The sequence below is a fragment of the Ovis aries genome, chromosome 16 (genome assembly GCF_016772045.2).
Source record: "Ovis aries strain OAR_USU_Benz2616 breed Rambouillet chromosome 16, ARS-UI_Ramb_v3.0, whole genome shotgun sequence".
NCBI lineage: Eukaryota > Metazoa > Chordata > Mammalia > Artiodactyla > Bovidae > Ovis > Ovis aries.
The window spans coordinates 71,849,440-71,871,611 of record NC_056069.1 but is presented as its reverse complement, the minus strand read 5'-3'; the positions used below and the strand labels follow the sequence as shown (position 1 = coordinate 71,871,611).

Here is a 22,172-nt window from a genome sequence, read left to right as displayed (position 1 = left end):
TTCGAGCGCGGCGACGTAAGACCCGGGGCGCGGCGACGTGCGCAGGCGCGGTCTGCGCGGGGCGTACCGACTGCTCCGGAGGGCGGACATGGCTGGGGTTGCCGCTGTGTCGCGCTTGCTGCGCGCTCGGCGCCTGGCGCTGAACTGCACGGTGAGTGTCCGCCGCGGGCAGGGCGCGGCAGACACCGGGTCCCGGGTCCCCTGCCTCGCGGCGATACGGGCTGGGGAGGGCCCACCGCACGTTCCGGAGCCGGCCGGGCTGCGGCGCGGTGAAGGTCACTGCCCCGGGGCCCGTCCGGGAGCCCGGCGCGGCTGCGAGGCTGCTTGCCCAGCCGCGGGGGCGCGCTCGAAGATTTGGCCGCCCAAGGTCACGCGGCGGGACGCGCCCGGGGCAGCCGGACGGCCGTGGGGCCGGTGGGGTGCGGTGAGCAGCGCCCCGGCACTCGGCTCGGCCTTGCTTCTGGGGCTTTGGGGCTTTGCGCGGTCCCTGGGCACTGGCCGCAGAGCGACCGGGGCGGTCGCGGGGCCGGTGTCCTCCTGGGCGTCCCCTGCGGAGCCCGGGGAGCCCTTCTCGGTCGGTCCGCGCTGTGGTTTCCCAAGGCCTGGCTGCTGGACCGTGTCCCTTCCACTCCTGACAGTTAAGTCTTCTGAGTTGATCCTCTGGAATTTTCCTGAAACACTGGATTTAGAGGGTTTAGTTACTTGGTCCCGTTATATGAACTTGCTCAGCCACCTAGTTAGCAAGGCTTTCAACAGTGTAGACTTGATTTGTGCCTGTAATTATACCCAGAGTTGTTTTCTTCTTAAAGTTTTGATGTTAGAGGTTATTTTTAAATGTGAGGAGGTTGAGTCGGACATTCTGCCAACCCCAGAAAGTGTTTTAAATGTTGTGCCATGTTGTTGATGCTTACTGAGCGGAGGTTCCCCCCAGCCCCTCAAATCTTGGGCTTTAAGACACAAGGGTAGCAGGGGGTCCACAAGCAGGGGATGAAGTCCATGGTCAGTGGAGTAGTTTTAGTCAACGAAGCATAAGCAGACTTCTGCATGGGCCCTTCTTGTTAGGTGAGATGGCGGTTTGGTCTGGTGGTCATTGGGGAAGAATGGGCAGGTCTGTCAGCCTGGACTGGAGCCCAGCGATCCTTACTCCAGCCATTCCAGCCTGTGCTTGCCCTTCACCCATCACTCGCTCTTTGACAGTTTATGTACCTGTTGCTGACCTTTCTTTATCCAGGCTGGGCTGGAGGGAATTCAGCTTTGAGGTTTTAGCTGAAAGTGAAAGTTTCACACAACAGATTGGAGCCTAAACCTCTCCTCTCCTGTTGGCTTGATATGGAAGTGACCTTAGTGCAGTCTGCTCTCAACTGCCAGCCCTGTGCTTCACTGTCTCGCGATTCTTCACCAGGGGCTTCTGTTCAGGTGCTTGTGAACAAAATGGCGAGAGAGAGTTAGCAAAATTAAACCACAGGTTAGATCTACCAAAGATGGTCTTGAGTTTTAAAGTCTTTTATCTTGATGAAGGTAGCTTTTAAAATTATTTCCACCTATGTAAATTAATCTGTCTACAAGCTGCTTAATGGAGTTTAAGGTTGGCAAGAACAGAAGCAGGAAACTAGCAGAACAAAAAAAGAAAGGAATTCATAATCTCTCTCTGTTCAAGGACTGTACTCAATAAGGATAATTTGAATAAAGTCCACAGAAAATTTATTCAATTCCGTGGTGTTTTCAAGTCATATTTACAGCTACTTTTGAGTTACAAAATTATCAAACCTATTTTGCCTTTGTTTCCTTTTTAATTGTCCCAATGCACTGACACAGATTTGCACACTATTTGGAAGAAGTTAAATCGAAAGGAAGAGTAAAACCAGTAACCTCAGATAGTTGCTGCTTAACTTCAGGTGATATTTTTCCATTTTCAGCAAGCTGTTCTAGAATAAGTCAATTTATTCAAAAGTATTGTTCTGAATATGTGCTAGTGGCATATCTGCTGCTGCTGCTGCTGAGTCCCTTCAGTCGTGTCCGACTCGGTGCGACCCCATAGACGGCAGCCCCCCAGGCTCCCCCGTCCCTGGGGTTCTCCAGGCAAGAACACTGGAGCGGGTTGCCATTTCCTTCTCCAATGCATGAAAGTGAGAAGTGAAAGTCAAGTCACTCAGTCCTGTCCGACTCTTAGCGACCCCATGGACTGCAGCCTACCAGGCTTCTCCGCCCATGGGATTTTCCAGGCAAGAGTACTGGAGTGGGGTGCCATTGCCTTCTCCGAGTGGCATATTTAGATTTACATTATTTAGGCCACTGTAGTAGCTAGTACCCTTTTGTTTTGTTTCTTGGAATAATTACAATGCCACTGGCTTTCAGTTCTGCATTCCATGTCCTGTTTTTCCTGGTTCATTTGAAAAAATGTGGCTGTTTTGGTACGTACCTGGATATTCATCTAATTTTGGAAGCCCAGAAATTTTTTCCCAAGGATCCCTGGATGGTAGAGAAAGTATAGGATCTGGAGCCTGCCAGCCAGATCCAATACCCTGGAAAGATTCCATTTCTCTGTTGATTACTGAGGGTTCTGTGAGGGAACGCGTGAAACTTGTGTGGTATTCCTCCGTGGCAGGGCCTGCAGCTCACAGCCTACCCTCAGTTACCATGTGAATGATGTTTTAAACATTCCTGTTTGAAAAACCTTTAAATTTTAAGTGAAAGTAATTGCACATAGTAAGCAAAAAAAAAAAGTGAGTATAGAAGTTCTCATAAGTGAAAAGAAGGAAGACCACTTCCTTCCCTAAACCTGTTCTCTAGTGGAATCAGTTCTGAACTGATTTTGGTGTTGATGCTGCTATTTACATCCATTTCTGTAGCTGATATGAGGTGCATTTTGTCCATTTTAGACACTGACATTTGCTGGTAAATAAGGGTGTAGTTCTCCTGCGGAGGTACGGGTCAGCAGTGGACTGCCGCAGAGGCAGGGGCTTTGGGTGCAGCAGACCTGGGTACAGCATAAGCCCTCTTGGAGGAGGTTGCCATTAACCCCACACAGGGCTGCCAGAATTACACAGGACTGGGGAAACAGACTCTTGGAGGGCACAGACAGAACCTTGTGTGCACCAGGATCCAGGAGAAAGGAACAGTGCCCCCCCCCCCAGCCCCCGCCGACGAGAGACTGACCCAGACTTGCCGGCAAGTGTCCAGGAGTCTCCGGCAGAGGTGTGGTCGGCCGTGGCCTGCTGCAGGGTTGGGCGCACATTACCTCCACCGTAATTTGGCCCCAGGTCAATAACAAGGAGGGAACACAGCCCCATCCCTCAACAGAAAATTGAGTTAAAGATTTACTGAGCATGGCCCCGCCCATCAGAACAAGACCCAGTGTTCCCCTCAGTCAGTCTCTCCCATCAGGAAGCTTCCATAAGCCTCTTACCCTTCTCCATCAGAGGGCAAGCAGATTGAAAACCACAATCACAGAAAACTAACCAAACTGATCACATGGACCACAGCCTTGTCTAACTCAATGAAACTGTGACCCATGCTGTGTAGGGCCACCCAAGACGGACAGACAGGTCATGGTGGAGAGTTCTGACAAAACGTGGTCCACTGGAGAAGGAAATGGTAAGCCACTTAAGTGTTCTTGCCTTGAGAACCCCACAAACAGTATGAAAAGGCAATATGATAGGATACCAAAAGAGGAACTCCCCAGGTCATTAGGTGCCCAATATGCTACTGGAGATCAGTGGAGAAATAACTCCAGAAAGGATGAAGAGACGGAGCCAAAGCAACAACACCCAGTTGTGGATATGACTGGTGATGGAAGTAAAGTCCAATGCTGTAAAGAGCAATATTGCATAGGAACCTGGAATATTAGGTACATGAATCAAGGCAAATTGGAAGTGGTCAAACGGAAGATGGCAAGAGTAAACGTCAACATTTTAGGAGTCAGCGAACTAAAATGGACTGAAATGGGTGAATTTAACTCAGATGACCATTATATCTACTGCTCTGGGCAAGAATCCCACAATGAAGGGAAAGGCAAAGGAGAAAAGGAAAGATATACCCATTTGAGTGCAGAGTTCCAAAGAATAGCAAGGAGAGATAAGAAAGGCTTCCTCAGTGATCAATGCAAACAAAAAGAGGAAAACAAATAGAATGGGAAAGACTAGAGATCTCTTCAAGAAAATTAGAGATACCAAGGGAATAGTCATGGAAAGATGGGCACAATAAAGGACAGAAGTGGTATGGACTTAACAGAAGCAGAAAATATTAAGAGGTGGCAAGAATACACAGAACTATACAAAAAGATCTTAACCCACATAATCACGATGGTGTGATCACTCATCTAGAGCCAGACACCCTGGAATGGTGAAATCAAGTGGGCCTTAGGAAGCATCACTACGAACAAAGCTAGTGGAGGTGATGGAATTCCAGTTGAGCTATTTCAGATCCTAAAAGATGATGTTGTGAAAGTGCTGCACTCGATATGCCAACAAATTTGGAAAAAAACAGCAGTGGCCACAGGACTGGAAAAGATCGGTTTTCATTCCATTCCCAAAGAAAGGCAATGCCAAAGAAGGCTCAAACTACTGCACGATTGCACTCATCTCACTTTACTCATGCTAGTAAAGTAACGCTCAAAATTCTCCAAGCCAGGCTTCACCAGTAAGTGAACCGTGAACTTCCAGATGTCCAAGCTGGGTTTAGGAAAGGCAGAGGAACCAGAGATCAAATGGCCAACATCTGTTGGATCATTGAAAAAGCAAGAGAATTCCAGAAAAAGATCTGCTTTATTGACTACACCAAAGCCTTTGACTGTAGATCACAAAATACTGTGGAAAATTCTTCACAAGATGGGAGTACCAGACCACTTGACCTGTCTCCTTAGAAGTCTGTATGCAGGTCAAGAAGTAACAGTTAGAACTGGATGTGGAACAACAGATTGGTTCCAAATTGGGAAAAGAGTGCGTCAAGGCTGTGTATTGTCGCCCGGCTTATTTAACTTCTATGCAGAGCGCATCATAAGGAAACCTGGACTGGATGAAGCACAAGCTGGAATCAGGAGAAATATCAATGACCTCAGATATGCAGATGACACCACCCTTACGGCAGAAAGTGAAGAGGAGCTACAGAGCCTCTTGATGAAAGTGAAGGAGAGTCAAAAAGTTGACTTTAAGCTCAACATTCAGAAAACTAAGATCATGGCATCTGGTCCCATCACTTCATGGCAAATAGATAGGGAAGCAGTGGAAACAGTGAGAGACTTTATTTCGGGGGGCTCCAAAATCAATGCAGACAGTGACTACAGCCATGAAATTAAAAGACACCTGCTCCTTGGAAGAAAAGTTATGACCAACCTAGACAGCTTATTAAAAAGCAAAGGCATTACTTTGCCAACAAAGATCCGTCTAGTCAAAGCTATGGTTTTTCCAGTGGTCATGTATAAATGTGAGAGTTGGACTGTGAAGAAGGCTGAGCGCCAAAAATCAATGCTTTTGAAAGGTGATGTTGGAGAAGACTCTTGAGAGTCCCTTGGACTGCAAGGAGATCCAACCAGTCCATCCTAAAGGAAATCGGTCCTGAATATCCATTGGAAGGAATGATGCTGAAGCTGAAACTCCAGTACTTTGGCCACTTGATGCTAAGAACTGACTCGTTTGAAAAGGCCCTGATGCTGGGAAAGATTAACGGGAAAGGAGAAGGAGACGACAGAAGATGAGAGGGTTGGATGGCATCACCGACTAAATGGACATGAGTTTGAGTAAACTCCAGGAGTTGGTGATGGACAGGGCGGCCTGGCGTGCTGCAGTCCGTGGGGTGTGCAAAGAGTCAGACATGACCGAGCGACTACTCTGAAGGGTTCGGTTCCCTTACCCCGCTGCGGGCACCCTCAGTTCTCCCAGTGTGGTGTGCAGCCACTTTGAGAATCCTTTCTGTGCAGCTCTGTAGCTGCTCAGCTCGGACCCGATCTTGGAGAGTAGCTGCTTGGTCCTGACCCACAGGGAGCCGTGCCGGGTCCTGACCCACAGGGAGCTGTGCTGGATGAGGGCTCTGCACTTGGCTCAGCTGGGGGGATGAGTGTCTGGCCTTCACACTTGGTTCTGTCTTTATTGTCCTGATTCAGTGTCCTGTACTTTTATGCTAACTCTGTTAATATCTTAGGTAGATTTCTGCTTTCTTTTTCATGTGGCCCTGTTGCAAAATGGTTGATTTTTTTGTCTTCAAAAAACGTGAGAATAATAAGTGGCATAAAATGAGTTTTCTCTAAAGACAGAAATTGGATTAAATTGCACTCTCCAAATTCTGAAATCACTCCCCAAATCTGATTTAGGTACAAAAAATCGTGTTACTGTTTTCCACGGGATAATCTGTGTAACGTGATAATCTGTTACCGATTTCATTACAGTAGGGACTGCTTTTTAAGCTAACCATGTGGATGTGTGTGTTTATCTTTATTCAGTGTGAACATCCTGGAAAGAAGTAAATACTTTGGGAATCTCACAGTTTCTATTTTAATTTTAACTTGGTATCACAAAGTATACGATTCTTATTGGTGCTGTTGGCTACATTTTTATTGTTCAGTTCAGTCACAGTACTTTCTGATGTTTTCAAGAGCATTTGTATTGAAATTCCTTCAGGGACTTGGTTTATGTTAAAATACAAATTTACAATTTGAAAAAGTGTAAGAAAGCTGGAGAGTATTCTTTTAAATTCACATCTAAAGGAAAAAACTAAATTAGTTTGTCAATAAAAACAAATGTACTAAAAAAAAAAAACAAATACCCTTAACATTACAAATGAAAAATTCAAGGACGTCACTCTTACCAGTTCGAATCTACTTAAAAATGCAAGAAACTACACTTTTTAAGTAGAGCTGGTAAGATGCAGTCAGGTGTCTAATCAGCCACCACTCAGTCCCTGAGTTAGGGGCAGCCTCCTGCCTCTGGCATTCCTCGCTGGTGGTCAGCCGGGCCGTCCAGCGCTGACAGAGTTCCTCAGCTTACAGAAGTCTGTCCGGTTTCAAACAACTTGGTTGCAGTTCATTTTGTATTTGGAAATTCTCCCTATAATCCACATGTGTTTGTCCCAAAGCATAGTTTCTTTTCTCCACAAAAGCTGAAGGTATTTAGTTCCCAAAACTGTTGTTCAGAATGTTCTAAGTCTCTTATCAGTCTGCTAAAATGTGGTAAGCAGAATGAAAAGACTTGTTCCCTAAATTGTGGACCTTAGTCCACGCAGAATGTTGCCTCTCTTGCTGGGTTGTGATTTCATTGCCACCATATCCTGTAAATGGTTGTCGGAAGGGACATTTTAGCTGAGGCTTGCAGTTGTAGAGGTTGGCCAGGGACAGACCGGGGACAGCTGTCCAGGCGGGGTATGGAGATGAAGTATGACAGGCAGGGATGTGGCTGAGCCGGTGCAGGTGTGAAGAGGGCGACACAGGACCAGGAGCGTCTCAGGGCCTGGACGTGTGTCCGTGGAGGGCCCGCCCCGGGGCGGCGTGCTCGGCAGCCTCACTGCCCCCTCCTCACTGTCAGCGCCTCCTGCAGTGAGCCGCAGGCCCCATGTGCAGGGTGGGGGCCAGTGTGGAGAGGGCTGGGTGGACCCGAGAGAAGCACTTGGTCGTCTGCAGACCTGCCGCTTAGGCAGCACAGGTGTCCTTCCCCTTCTGCGCTAAGTACCTCAAGTCAAGAAATTAATGTGAAAGTGTGCCTTTTACATTTCCTGGGTCAGTGAATGTCCTGTCCGGAAACAAGCTTCATGTGGAAGGGCCTTTGCTGGTTACCACTTCCTCAAGCCGGGTGGGCCTGGGTCCTTAGCCCCTCCCTTAACCTTCGGAGCTAAGTGGAGGGTTCCAGGAAAGGGTTCTGGATGAGGGCGTGCACCCGGGTCCATGAGAACGCTGGCGGCTTAGGAGATCGGGAGTCCCCGGCTCCGTGAAGACACGCAGCCCTCCCCCTGTGTTTCAGAAGCGGCCGGCAGCATGGCAGACAGGAGCCCGCGACTTTCACTTCACCGTTGACGGCAATAAGAGGTCGTCCGCTAAAGTTTCAGATGCGGTAAGTTCAGGGCTCTTGGTTTTAAGTGATTTTCTTGACTTAGCAGAGTAGTCTTCTATACCAGCTATTTGTGTACTTGAGTAACACACAGGTTTTTACTTAAATTCTCTTTCTAATTCATACTCAAAATTTTTTTTTTTTGCTGTATTAGTAATTATAGTACAGACGTGAACAGAGATACTGGCGTTTTTGCTTGTAGCTCTTGTGTATCTATAAGCAGATTAAACTTCAGGTGAAGTAAACAAAATAACAAAATACAGATGCCAGGTGAACAGTATTTACTGGAATTCGAGGTGGCAGACGCCTTCTCAGCTGAACATGGGCTCCTCTGTGTTTACGAGGCTCTTCCGCACCCTGTTGAAGTAACTGGAATTTGCTTCTGAGGCCACTTCCATAGGCACTCACAGTGGTTTCTGAGTGCTGGTTGGCACCTTCTCAGTTGTAAACACAGTGTGGGCCTGGAACATACTTGGGTTCTTGGTGGGTGGTCTCCCAGGTGAACAACCGTGCTTATCTATACGAGATGACCCTTCAGTGTTTCCATGGAAACTTGCAAGTCGTGGCCTATACTGTCTATAAGCCTAGGCTTGTCTGCCACGTGTATACAGATGTAAGCGTAAGAAGAAAAGAGGAAAGATGGTGACTGTAAAGAGAAGCCATAGGTGGAACTGGTGTTCTGATCTGTGGCGTTGCCCCATGCACCTGTGGGCCCGTGCTGTGAGTTTCTGGCCTCTCAGCTGATGGCGGGGGTCCCGGCTCCGTGAGGTTGGTGCTCTGCTGTGGTGGGAGCACCCTTTCGACTTGAGGACGTGCCCACCGTGTCTGCCGTTGCTGCCGTGCCTGGTGTGCAGCCCAGCACGATGGAGGCCCTCCGGCTGTGGCAGCGACTTGTGTGTGTTGAGGTCCTTCACCGTGACCACAGCCTCAGTGTCTGGCCTAGTTGAACCAGTGGTTGACGGGGACATTTCTTTTCCAGATCTCTGCGCAGTACCCAGTCGTGGACCATGAGTTTGATGCCGTGGTGGTCGGTGCAGGGGGGGCAGGCCTGCGGGCCGCGTTCGGCCTCTCCGAAGCAGGTTTCAACACGGCCTGCGTCACGAAGCTCTTCCCCACCAGGTCCCATACTGTCGCGGCCCAGGTATGAGAAGGCGCTGTCGTGCTCACAGTGCCTGCAAGGTGCCGCTCGAGGAGCCCTGCCCTGCACTGTGACCCCTCTGCTCCTGGCGCTCGGTCCCCGGGGCTGTCTGCCCGCTGTCACCGCCCAGCGCCTGGGGACGCATCCCTCCTGTTTCCGCTCCAGTCACGCCCCCGCGCCTGCCCCCATCGCGGTGTGACCTCCTCCCGTGCGCTCGCCCCACATGAACGAGCGGGCTGTGCGCTCGCCCTGTGTCTGCCGGAGCCGCAGGGCCAGCCTCAGCGCTGGGGACGGGCTCTGATGATGCACGAAGCTGCAGCAGAGAGCAGTGGCCTGTGCTGCTCTGGATTTAGGGAAGGGGGCGAGTGAGGTGGGAACTCACGTGACTTTATGGCTGTGATTTTTCACTCCAGGCACACTGTAGGTAGTGCCCTAGGGCCACACGTGGCGCCTCTCCTGGCATTTGGGCACACTTCCTCGCTGGGACAGCAGAGGATGTGCTGGCTCCGGGGCCAGTGGCTGCTCCCGTCGCCGCGCCTGGGGCAGCAGCCTTCTTCAGCCACCGAGCTATCCCGGACTTTGTTCGAAAGCTGTGCTTTGTAAACTGAAGAATAAGTAATAAACTTCTGTGGATAATTCATTGTCTAAAAGGAAGAATAGATATAAACAGATAATTTTAAATAGTATTGCAAAAATAATACAGTTTTCAGGTGGAGTGCCGTATCAATAAGACAGAATGACGAAAGCGTAGTGTGACTTGAATGCTGGTTCTCAAGAAAGGAGTGTCTAATTGGGGAAGGATGACCACGTTTGTGTGTGCGCTAGGCTGTGTATTTTTGCACTATTTATTTATTGAGAATGTTTTACTTACTAGGTGAGCAAAACTCCAAGTTTGACAAAACTCTTGGCAAGGCTGTAGGGAAACAGGAATTTTTTTACATCGCTGGGGAAGATATAAATTTATCTAACCCCTTTGGAAGGCAGTTTGATTTTCACATCATTTTAAACCAGCTTTCTATATTCTGCTACCCTAGTACTTCAGATTTTTCTTTATCAGGAATGTGTTTGAGTGTAGAGTCGGAGGAGGGAGGAGGGAATGAATTAACTCGTATGTTGTCTGGCCGAGCCTCCATGCTCTATGCTAGCATCAGTTTGGTAGCAAAACACACAGCAAGCTGAGGGAGCGCAGCAGCTGCGGAAGGAGCTCAGGAGAGTCTTCGTGAGAAGTTACGGCTGAATAACAGTGGGGGAGGGCGGTTAGAGAAAGACGCCACCTGAGGAGGAGTAGCAGGCGGGGGTGGGCAGCGCCCAGCAGGGGAAGGGGCGTGGGGGCCTGGCTCTGCGCCTCTGCAGTGGGCGCTTCCTGCCTTTAACCTGTGCGCACAAGCACCTCTGGGGACACTGTCATAAAACAGTAGGCAGCTCTGAGTCCCCTTTATGTGCCAGGCTTGGTAGGAAAGAAGCCTCACCCAGGGGACCTCAGCCGACCCTCCAGACAACTCCCCGAGGCCTCAGGCCCCATGCCGCTCTCCCAGGTGAGGCGCCTGAGGCTAGGGGACTCCAAAGCTGCCTCTGGGTTGCAGGGGGGAGACCTGCTTCGGAGTCTGCCGGGCGGTGGGATCCCTCACAGACGCTGGCACTCGAGGAGCTGGCTTTGTCCGCGTCTGTTCCGTCAGGGCGGTGAGAAGTGGGCTGACGGTGCAGCCGAGTTCCTGCTGTGGTTCACGGGCTGCTTCGTTTCAGGGAGGGATCAATGCCGCCCTGGGGAACATGGAGGAGGACAACTGGCGGTGGCACTTCTACGACACCGTGAAGGGCTCCGACTGGCTGGGGGACCAGGACGCCATCCACTACATGACGGAGCAGGCCCCCGCCTCTGTGGTGGAGGTGCGTCCTTGGCGGCTGCGGGCGCAGCGGCGGCAGCCGGGGGCCAACTGGCTGGGCGGCAGTGAGCCGCCGTCACGGGCGGGCTGCTCCCCGGGGCTGACCTTTTCATAGAGGGGGTTCACCCTGGTCTGCGGGTTCGTGTTGAAGCCCTAGTGTCGGCTAGCTGTGAGTATCCTGTAAAGTCCTAGGGTCTCCTTTTGTGTTCCTCAGCTGGAGAATTACGGCATGCCCTTTAGCAGAACTGAAGATGGGAAGATCTACCAGCGTGCCTTTGGCGGACAGAGCCTCAAGTTCGGGAAGGGCGGGCAGGCCCACCGCTGCTGCTGCGTGGCTGACCGCACGGGCCACTCGCTGCTACACACGTTGTATGGAAGGGTGAGGCAGCGGGGCGCCGCCCGCCTGGGCATGTGGAGGGTGGGGAGCAGGCCGCTCTGGGCCGGGTCACCACCAGCCCAGGGGGCGCTTTCTGAGCGGCAGAGTAATTTGGTTAGTTGTTAATTTGAAAGGATCTGTTTTAGGAAAGGTAAGTGGGGGTCGTTGCATGCCAGGTTTGACTCTGGCCTCTATCATGAAAGTTCAAGAACAGAGTGAGCATTTTGAAGCTCTGCGCAGTCTAGGGTGCGCCCCCTGCTGTGGTGGAAATGTGCGGAGCATCTCGTTTCACTGGGACTCGTGCGCCACATGGCGCAGCCTGGTCCACGTTGGACCCCGTGGTCCGTGGCTCGGCCCCGGCGGCTAGGGGGGACTTGGTGCTGCCTCCGGCGCCTCTCGGCTGCGTGGAGCTGAGGTGAGGCCCACGTGCAGCCCCCTCTCCTGGGCTCTGGTCTTTGTGCTATTGAGCGGGCGTCCGAGGGCTGCGGTCTGCGGCTCCTTTTTGAACCCGTTGTTCCCCTCGGGTCTGCCTGGCCCCTCTCCCCTCAGGTCGTCGTCTCTAGCCAGTTAGGTCCACAGTGCCGCTGCAAGTGCAGGACCCTTTTTCCCGTCTTCTCCCCCTTTCAGTCCCTGCGCTACGACACCAGCTACTTTGTGGAGTACTTTGCCCTGGACCTCCTGATGGAGAGCGGGGAGTGCCGCGGCGTGATCGCTCTGTGCATAGAAGACGGGTCCATCCACCGCATCAGGGCCAGGAACACCGTCATCGCCACCGGGTGAGAGCCTGCCTTAGTGGTGTTCGACTTCTCTGCAGGCAAGCTGTGTTTCGGAACTTCCTGTTTCTAGTGAGGATGGAGGCATCACGGGGCGGTCGGTGCAGCCCAGGCTGTGGGTCACCTGCTGGCTCGTACCGCTGCGGGCCTGAGGGGCAGCCCCAGCAGCTACCTTGGGCATGGCCAGAAAGAGTCAGCAGTTCCCAGCTGGGTGGACCCTCGAGGAGACCAAGGCCGGGTCATGTGATGCTTTCTGGAGTAACATCTCTTTTGCTTTGGTGGATGCTATGATTATACTGACTTCTGGGGTAGGTAAATGCTGTTTATTCACATGAAGAAAGTAAAATTCCAAGTTCTATACCTCAGTCTGTTACTTTAACCCTTTCAAGAAGTGAATCCATAACGTTTTTCCTTTTTACTGTGAAAAGAGCGTTCTTTCAGAGAATCACACAGCGCAGACGTGCCCTAGAGGCCAGGGCAGCTCGTGCGGATGCACCAGAGGTGCTGCCCAGGGCACGGCCCCTCAGTCCTTAGCGAGGCCCCAGGGACGCTTGTGAAGTCGCCGCTCTGCTGGCCTGTGTTTTCCAGAGGCTACGGGCGCACCTACTTCAGCTGCACGTCGGCGCACACCAGCACCGGGGACGGCACCGCCATGGTGACCAGGGCTGGCCTGCCCTGCCAGGACCTGGAGTTCGTGCAGTTCCACCCCACAGGTAGGGCGCGTCGGGCTCGTCTTTCAGGAGACCACGCGCTTGCTTTCTCGGATCTCAGTCCTGAGCCATGGCCTCCCCGAGGAGCTTCTTCCCAGGGCCCTCGGGGCGGTGAAGCCAGCTCCACCTCACCTTGGCGCGCTCGCAAGCGACGCAGTGGCTGCTCGCTGTCCCTCTCCTCGATGAGGCTGTCTGCTCCCCTGGGAGACCAGAGCAGGTCTGCCTCTTTACACTGCCCAGTATTGCCTGGAGAGTCCCACGGACAGAGGAGCCTGGCAAGCTACAGTCCGTGGGGTCACAAAGAGTCAGACACGGCTGAGTGACCAACACTGGCACTTCGGCGCCCAGCACGTGGCAGGGCCGGAGGGAAGGCGTTTGGGTGGAGAAGCAGCACACGGTGACTCTGGGCTGCGACGGTGACCGAGCGGCAGGCCGGGCCAGAGGCACCCGCGTAAGGCGATGCGCGCTCGAGCGTGGGAGGGTGCTGGGGGCGACCTGCCAGCCGAGGAGCCACCCCCGCGCTCAGAACCGGGCACACTCTGCCACCTGACCCTGGCGTGGGTGAGAAAAGCCAGTGCGTTAGGTGGCAGTTTTATTGCTGGTTTAACCAGCAAGATATCTGAAACTTCTGGTTTTCGCTGTAGTTAGAGCTTTTTTTTTTTGGCGTCCTTTTCAATTTTTGAGAAACTACTGGAAGAAATGAGCATTGAATCTAGGAAATCTGAAAAATGACAGGAAGCAAGGTAACCCTTTAGAACACTAACTGAAGGGTTAGGCTTCAGACTACACACTGCATCCAGCTCTGGACACCCTTGTGCTCATCGCCGTGAGGGAAGTCGAGGGCACTTTGAAGTCGAGGGAAGAAACAGCGCAGCTCCCCCTCCACCCTGCCAGACTTGGGTTTGGGCCTGCGCTTCCCAGCGTGATGCTGGTGGGCTTGCCTGTGAAGCCGGGGAGACTTGGAATGCCCGTGGTGGGTGCAGCCTCCACGAGGCTGTCGCAGTCTGCAGCCTTGTCAGTCATTCAGTTGCTGCAGACACCAGCTGCCCAACCGGGCTCCCTTACTTTCACCAGTCAACACAACTCCGTGGTGTTGAACAGTTAAAACCTGAGCTGTTAACTGTGCACTTTGCCGTGTTGAGAGGGCACAGCACGGTCACGGTCAGGGCAGTGAGCAGAACTGCGTGGACGCTGCAGCCAAGCCTTCTGTGCAGCTGGGCCGCGCCACTTCTAGGCTGTGGCCTCGCCGTCTGCCTTGGCTTGTTCTCTATCTTCTGCTCTCCTGGGAGGGGTGCTCTTTCACACCCTTTCCTTGCTCCTCCCAGAGTATCTTGGGAAAAGCATTTGCTGAAGTATAGACCCAGCGATTGTTAGGTTGTAACTGTCTCATCGGTTGCTTCTTTGCAGGCATATATGGCGCTGGCTGTCTCATCACGGAGGGCTGTCGTGGAGAGGGGGGCATCCTCATCAACAGCCAGGGTGAGAGGTTCATGGAGCGCTATGCCCCCGTCGCTAAGGACCTGGCATCTAGGGACGTCGTGTCCCGGTCCATGACCCTGGAAATCCGCGAGGGAAGGTCTGTGTGCTCATGCCCGCCCCATCCTCTGGTGGCTGGGGTTCGTGTCTGCATTTCAGCAGGGCTGGGGGGCTCCTGTGTGTGTCAGCCTGCCACCCACCCCGGAGGCCGCGTGCAGCTGCCTCTGTCTGCCAGTTCATGGTCTCTGGAGACCTGTAGTTCAAGAAGTTTCGCAGTTAGCTGTGGATCCTTCTCAGACCTGTGGACCAGTCCGTGTGTGTGAGCGTGTGGTGCCTTCGTCTGCTTAGTGGCTCAGTTGTGTCAGGCTCTTGCAAGCCCCTGGACCGTAGCCCGCCAGTCTCCTTTGTCCATGGAGGTTCTCCAGGCAAGAATACTGGAGTGGGCTGCCATGCCCTCCTCCAGGGGATGGTCCCAACCCAGGGACTGAACCCAGGTCTCCTGCGTGGCAGGCAGACTCTTTGCCGTCTGAGCCCCCAGGGGAGTTTGACGGTGAGCTTCCAGTGCCTGTTGCTTAACCCTGAGTGGCTGGGGGCTCTCAAGATGAGTGGGATTTGTTCTTTGCGAAGCAGTGTGAGGTCTGAGCCCCTGACACCACGCCAGCTGTGGTGATGCTGGTTAAATGCCTGGGGTGTGGCCTCTGGAGGCATCACCTGTGTGCACGAGAAAGAAGACAGGTGGTTCTTTGGCATGAAAGGACTAATGCATTCATTCATCCAGCAGAACACGGCAGGTTGTGATCTCCCAGCACTCAGGTGTGAGCCTGGTGCAGGTGGGGTGCCTGCCGTGTTCACAGCTGCGTTGCAGCCCCTGGGGCCCACCTTGCTGCTTGGGTGCCGAGAAGAGATGCCCTAGAGAGGTGGCCTTAGTGAAAGGGGCGCTTTCTCCTGGATCAGAGCAGGTGGCGCCTGACACGCCACCAGGACGCTGTGACCTCACGGCGTTTCCTGGGTGTGGTTCTCGACCTGTTGCCTTGCTGTTCTCTCCCCCAGAGGCTGTGGGCCCGAGAAGGACCACGTGTACCTGCAGCTGCACCACCTGCCGCCAGAGCAGCTGGCCATGCGCCTGCCCGGCATCTCAGAGACGGCCATGATCTTCGCGGGCGTGGACGTCACCAAGGAGCCCATCCCCGTGCTTCCCACCGTGCACTACAACATGGGTGGCATCCCCACCAACTACAAGGGGCAGGTGATCGGCTGGAGACCCCCAGAAGTGCTGTGCAGTGTGACGGGACCCCCCGCCCAGAAGTGCTGTGCGGTGGTGTGACGGGTGCTTCTGCTGGAGGGCGGGAGGCCCTGGTGCTCCTCCAGTGCTCGCATTTGCGCCTTAATCAGCTGTTGGCATTTGGTTACTTCTCCCTTAGTCATATATTAGGTCTTTTGCAGTGTTTCCTACAGAAGTGCATGTTTTCAACAGTAAATTGTGAGCTCTTCACAGTTAACTCCTGTGGGTGGTTTGCGGCTCACAGAGAGCTTTTTAGTCACTATTACAGCCCTTTGTCCGGTGAGGTGGGCTGCACTAACACCTCCGGTCCTCCACCTCCCCGTTGGGTGCTCTCCCGCCTGCTGCCCTCTCTGTGCCGCACCCACAGCTGGCGTGGGGCTCCGGGGGCACATCAGGTGGCAGGGAGGGTCTCCTGGGCATGAGATTGCATTCCTTAGACCTCAGCACAGGGCCGGGGAGGGGGCTGGGCAGTATCTTGAGGGGAGGGAGGTCCAGTCTTACTTCCTCTCCTTTCTCTACCCCTGCTGCAGGGAGAGGGAGCTGGGCAGACCGTGCTCGCTAACCTTGGTCTCCTTCCCCAGGTTCTGAAGCACGTGAATGGCCGGGACCAGGTTGTGCCCGGCCTGTATGCATGCGGGGAGGCTGCCTGCGCCTCGGTGCATGGCGCCAACCGTCTGGGTGCAAACTCGCTCCTGGACCTGGTGGTCTTCGGCCGGGCGTGCGCCCTGAGCATCGCAGAGTCCTGCAGACCTGGTACTTGCCTCTTCCGGAGCCTGGCAGTTTGCGGAGGCTTTGCTTTGTCGTCATACAGTGGGGAGGGGGCGGAGCGGGGAAGTCCTGATTTTATCCCACAGAAGTGAAGAAACAAATTCAGAGATTTTTATGGTGATAGACCCAAGACAGACACAGGCTGGGTGGAGTTGTTAACGTTTTGCTCAGAAATCACCCCTGAGAAATTATTGGGGTTTATCACAAATTACTTGCCTGGTGTGAATTATCTCCAAAGAAGTGTTTTAAATAGTAGGTATAAATGAAGCAAAATACAACTACATCTCTTAAGGAAGAAAAGGATGAGTTGACAGGAGAAGCTTGGGTCGCAGCTCTCCCCGCCAGTGAAGCTGGGTTTCTCCCTGTGATTTCCCCTTGTGGACATAAAGTAGCGTAATTTACTGAGGAGGCGATGCCGCGTGCTGGTCTGACATCAGCCCTAGTGCCCACTTTGCTAGAGTGGGGGCCCCACAGCAGCTCTCAGAGCAGAGGCGAGCACTCGAGGCTCCCTTGTCTTCTGACGTGAGAAGGAATTGTTACAAGAATGCCGTTTACTTCTGTACCTGAGGGGTCGCACTTTTAAAACTTTTGGAAATTGGCAATAAAAGAAACAAACTACCCACTCAGGTAGCAGCACGGATGAGTCTGTCAGGTGCTGTGATCCAGACCCAAGAGGCCACGTGTATGTGATTTTGTGTGTGGGGTTCTGGAGTAGGGAGACTGGAGCAGGAGAGCGTGGGGTGGTCGTTAAGGGCCTGCGTCCACTTGGGGAGGGTCACGCAGCTCTGCCTGTCAGAACCAGCAACCACACTAAGTTAGGCTAAATGTTAAACTCACGGCAGTCTCAGCAGTCTGTATGCGTTACTGAAATCTGTAGACGTGTACACCTAAGAGAAAAAGTTTTACAGAACGACGTTTTTAAAGCATTTGAAACAAAAGGGAGCAAAGCCACCCACCTGGAAGAGCTCAGGCAACACTCGGCCTCGGAGAGAGAGTGACCGCAGGCGTTTGTCTCCTGCACGTCACACCTACGTGCGTTACCTTCTGCAGAGAATATATTTGTCATCCCCAAACAGCTTAAAACCCCTCAAAGTGTTTATCTTTTTAGAAAGGCAAGAACAGCAGCTCTTGAGGGTAAAGGGCCAGGGTCACCTGGAGGCTGTTACGCACCCCCAGCCAGGTCCCTCCCATCCACACCGCCGCCCACCGTCTAGCGCCGGAAGGGCTGTGCCGAGTGAGCGCGGCTCTCCTGTGGTGTGCGGCGTTTCTCCTCCGCAGGTTAGCAGCGCAGGAGGCACCTGCCTTCATTTGATTGTTGGCTTCCGTTCTTTTCATGCAAAGATTGCTTATTGGACACCGACTTTTTACCAGAAATTTAGTCTTTTTGTTTACTCTTTGACCCCAAGTCAATAGATGCTTCCTCAGGGACAGGGTAGTTCAGGGAGAATATTACATGTGCATTTTCCAAACTCCCTGAAAAAAGTATAACACATTTGGTGGGTTTTTTTTTTTTTTTAAGGAGATAAAGTTCCCTCAATTAAACCAAATGCTGGGGAAGAATCTGTCATGAATCTTGACAAATTGAGATTTGCCGATGGAAGCATAAGAACATCGGAATTGCGACTCAGCATGCAGAAGGTAGGAACCTGGACAAGCTCTGGAGTGAGCAGGCCAGCTGTATCGACAGCTCTGCCCTGGGGTTGCCGTGTCCCAGAGGCATGTTCAGGCCTGTGTAAGATACAAGTGCTTTCCATACCGAAAGCTGGAGGGGGCAGCCCAGGGCAGAACCAGCGGCTCCCCAGCATCGGGATGTGGCTTTCTCTTTAATTTCACTTTAAAATGTAGGTACGTGTGGTTAGTGGCTAATCCATCAGGTAACACAAGGTCAATTAAAACAGGAATCCGATTATTTTAGTAGGGGGAATCTTGCTCCATGAAGGAGACCTTGCTCTGTCTGCTTGAGATTTCTGTGTGGGAGCGTTTTCTGGAAAGAAGCCCAAATGGTTCCTTTGGCCATAGACACAGACACCAGCAAAAGGGAAGGAGGTGCACGTGGCCGTTCCCAGAGGACCGTGGCGCTCTCTTTGCGAGTCTGGGCTTCAGGGGGGGCCTCATGGAGTGGTAAGGGGGGAGGGAACAGATGCGTGGAGAAAGACAGTCCAGGGTACAAGTTCAGGGTGGAAATCAGTAAGCCCTGGCGTGTACAGCAGTGTCCTGACTAGTCAGTATTCCTGTATTGTACACGTGAGAGTTGCTTAGAGAGCAGGTTTTTAAAGTTCTCACCAACTACATTTTAAAATTCAGAGCAATAAATTCAGTCTGAATATTTTAGTTTTTCTATTGAAGTAAATATTTTATTAAAAAAAAAAAAAAGAAATGCGTAAGAAAAAACCTGAAGGTTTAAGGGTTCTTGGCGTGACTTCTCCACGTGAATTAAGAGCTTACAGGTGTTTTACATCACAGTCGATGCAGAGCCATGCCGCGGTGTTCCGTGTGGGCAGTGTGCTGCAGGAAGGCTGTGAGAAGATCAGCAGCCTCTACGGAGACCTGCGGCATCTGAAGACGTTCGACAGGGGTGAGTGCACCGCGGCCCGCCCGCTGTCGGAGGGTCCACGGTACTTGCTCAGCAGGCCGTGTCGTCTAATGGCCGCCTTGTGTGCCCAGGAATGGTCTGGAACACTGACCTGGTGGAGACCCTGGAGCTGCAGAACCTGATGCTTTGTGCTCTGCAGACCATCTATGGAGCGGAGGCCCGGAAGGAGTCGCGTGGCGCCCATGCCAGGGAGGACTTCAAGGTGCGCCTTCTCCCCAGGCAGCCCGTCAGCCGTCACTGCGGCCCTCACTCCCTTCGCGGGGCTCTGTTTCTCACAGGGCTGTGAGAAGAGTGCCTTTCTCTCCTGAGATCGCCACACCTGTGTCCTCGCGTGTCGGCACTCTGGTACCATTTCTCCTTCCGCTTGGTGTCTGCTGCTGCCTCGAAGCCTGGCCGGGGCGGAGGTGCAGCCAGTGCTGCCCCTGGTCTGGAAAGAGCTGTGGGGCCTCGTTGCAGCTCACTGTCATCTAATGAACTGATTTTTACGCCGAGCTCACTTGCCAGATTCTGCAGAAAAGTGCACCCAGCATGTGGTAGTTAGATTTCCCTGGAAGGAGGTTTTTGGGGCGGCAGTCAGGTTAGGATGGGGCACGTTTACCGGGCCTGAGCTGCTTTAGGATGGACAGGCAGTCTTTGGTCCAGGACCACGTTTGGGTGGCTCAGCTAGAGGCTGAGCAGGAGGAACTGGCTTCTGATCCACAAGACGCCAGTCGGAGCTGTGTTAGATTTGCCAGGTGCTTAGAGGAGGATGTTTGTGAGCACACTCGTCCTGTGTGTCCAGGACAGAAACCGCTCCCGGAAGCCAGTTGGTTCCTGTGGCTGAGATGTCCCCGAAGACCTGGAGCGGATTGGGGTTGGGTCGCTTGCTCCTCCCTGGGGTACAGGTGCAGCAGTCAGGGAGGTGTCCATTGCCCCAGGCAAGAGGTGTGGCCTTGCTCAGCAGAAGCTGCCAAGTGGGTGGATGTTTGGGGTTTTATTTGAGGAGGCTTTGTGCGTCTTACCTGTTACAACATGCAGGGTATTCCTTAATAGCATTCAGCTTCTCTAAGAGTTTTGGAAAACTTAAATGGCTAAGATGAGAACATTTAAATTTAAAAGGCTGAAAGAAAAGGTTGAAGTCTGAAAGAGTACAGAGCAGAAAGACAGGAAAAATATTTGATACACTCAAGTGCATAAAAGACCAGTTAAACTCTACCACCCACCCGCTGGTCGTGGAGAGAAAATGCAGAAGTGGGGTTCTGAGCTTCGCCGTGCCGCAGGCCCGCTCGGGGGCCTGACCTCATCAGCGCTATCGGGGGATGGGATGGACGGGGGTCCTCGATCGGGCCAGCCTGGGGCTAGGGGTTGGCAGCTTATCGGTAAAGGCCCATGGGTGTGTCTAGAGGACTCCCAAATCCTGTTTGTTTTACTTGCACGTGGTGCCCGGTGGCGCGATTTCATGCGCTCTTCTGGATCAGGTCTGCACACTTGGTTTCAGTGGGAATGACAAGTTTGCCGTGTTTCCCGGATGTCTGGCTGTAAAGGGTATTTGTTGATGGCATTTTCTGAAATAAACTTACTTTCTGTGGCCTTAGGAGAGGGTTGACGAGTACGATTACTCCAAGCCCGTCCAGGGGCAGCAGAAGAAGCCGTTTGAGCAGCACTGGAGGAAGCACACGCTCTCCTACGTCGACGTCAAGACTGGGGAGGTGCGTGGGGGGCGGGCTCCGCCTGTCCACACGGGCGCCTGGCCTGGCCCTTGGGTGACGCGGGTCAGCGTTCGGCGAACTGCGAGGAGCAGCGTGGATTTCAGTTGGCTGCTGACAGATGAGAGACGCCACTGAAAGCACACTGTCCGTTGGGCTCTGCCTGGAAAGGAGCCAAGCGGGGTAGATGGTTGAGAGGCTGCCTCCCACCCACCGTTGTGAAACAGTTCCCCCGAGTGTTGAGTGCATATAAACTTTGACTTGAAAGTAGGAAAAACTGCAAATATGATTTACACGTAATTAAGTGATGACAGTGTATACAGAATTTTACCTGCTTTTTTGAGCATTTTCAGTTTAAGTTTTAATTTGAAGTCTTGAGAATTTGATACAGTGTTATTTTAATTGTTGTATTCCATATGTGAACTTACATAGTCTCAAGTTCATTACTGAAGAATATTTTAGTAAATACCTTTGTTTTTAAGTTCCTAAATGTGTCTGCAAACCTGCTTTTATGATTTTTCAAAAGCACAAGAGTATTGTGCATTTCTCTGCGTTAACTCATCACCGGCTCTTCTTTTTTTAGGTCACCCTGGAATACAGACCTGTGATCGACAGGACTTTGAACGAGACCGACTGTGCCACTGTCCCCCCAGCCATCCGCTCCTACTGAGGAGCCTGGGGCTCCCTGCTCCTGTAACTATGTATAATAGCTCACGCCCAGGTTCAGGTCATAACCGCTCTCTTGATTGTGTCCTTGACGGACTGCGGAGGCCATCTGGTAGAGATTCCTACCAGAGGCCAGTAACTTGCCAGTGATCAGCAGCCAGGAAGTGTTCCGCCTGCCTTCATCCCTGCCTCCTTCTCATGGAATAATAAAACTAGATGAAACGTAAGTTACAGACTTGTGTTTGCGTCCAGGTTCATCTGCAGTATTGTACTGTTTGACTTGAGCATACTTACTGACCTGAAATATAAAACATAACTGCCTTTCTATTCTGTTGCATCAAAGTCCAGAGATTTTGCCATGGTGTGTGTGTAAGGCATGAGTTTTGGTGCTTGACAGCAAGTGAAGACAACAGACATGACCTGCTAGATCTTAGCAGGAGGATGGTTTAATACTTGAGCGTGTGTCCTGAAGTATTTAAATGACCTACACCACAGGAAGGTGATGTGGGCATAAATGGGTCTTCTCCCCCCTTGCAGGTGCTGCTTGGAGCCACCTCGCCAGATCTTGTCTCAGCGTTGGATTCTGTAGAATCCAGTCTGAGGCAGTTGGGTTCCTTCGTTTCAGATTCTGTTTTTCTAGGTTAGGGATTGCCCAGAACTTCTCGCTCAGTAGGTCCTGGGATTGGGCCTGAGAATTTGCATTCGTAGCATGACCAAGGACCACACTTCAGAAACCACCTGTGTGGAGTGATGTGGTCCAGCAAATGTGAAGGAGGTGATTTTCGGGAGGAA

The 22,172-nt window shown here is 52.4% G+C and overlaps 1 protein-coding gene across 1 annotated transcript; it reads left to right on the top strand.

Moving 5' to 3' along the window:
* Positions 1-56: 56 nt before the first annotated feature.
* SDHA (succinate dehydrogenase complex flavoprotein subunit A) lies at positions 57-21,607 on the top strand. Its single transcript, XM_027980212.2, has 15 exons — positions 57-151; positions 7,944-8,033; positions 9,010-9,171; positions 10,912-11,055; positions 11,266-11,430; positions 12,055-12,203; positions 12,789-12,913; positions 14,318-14,486; positions 15,437-15,632; positions 16,250-16,421; positions 17,956-18,074; positions 18,900-19,011; positions 19,101-19,231; positions 20,604-20,717; positions 21,298-21,607. Exons 1-15 carry the CDS (start codon positions 89-91, stop codon positions 21,382-21,384), a joined length of 1,998 nt encoding a protein of 665 aa, XP_027836013.1. The 5' UTR covers positions 57-88; the 3' UTR covers positions 21,385-21,607.
* Positions 21,608-22,172: the final 565 nt, after the last annotated feature.

Coding starts and splice junctions, on each gene's coding strand:
- SDHA (XM_027980212.2), top strand. CDS start 89: ATGGCTGGGGTTGCCGCTGTGTCGCGCTTGCTGCGCGCTCGGCGCCTG. Junction 19,232..20,603: donor ATGCCAGGGAGGACTTCAAG/GTGCGCCTTCTC, acceptor CTGTGGCCTTAG/GAGAGGGTTGACGAGTACGA. Junction 20,718..21,297: donor TCGACGTCAAGACTGGGGAG/GTGCGTGGGGGG, acceptor TTCTTTTTTTAG/GTCACCCTGGAATACAGACC.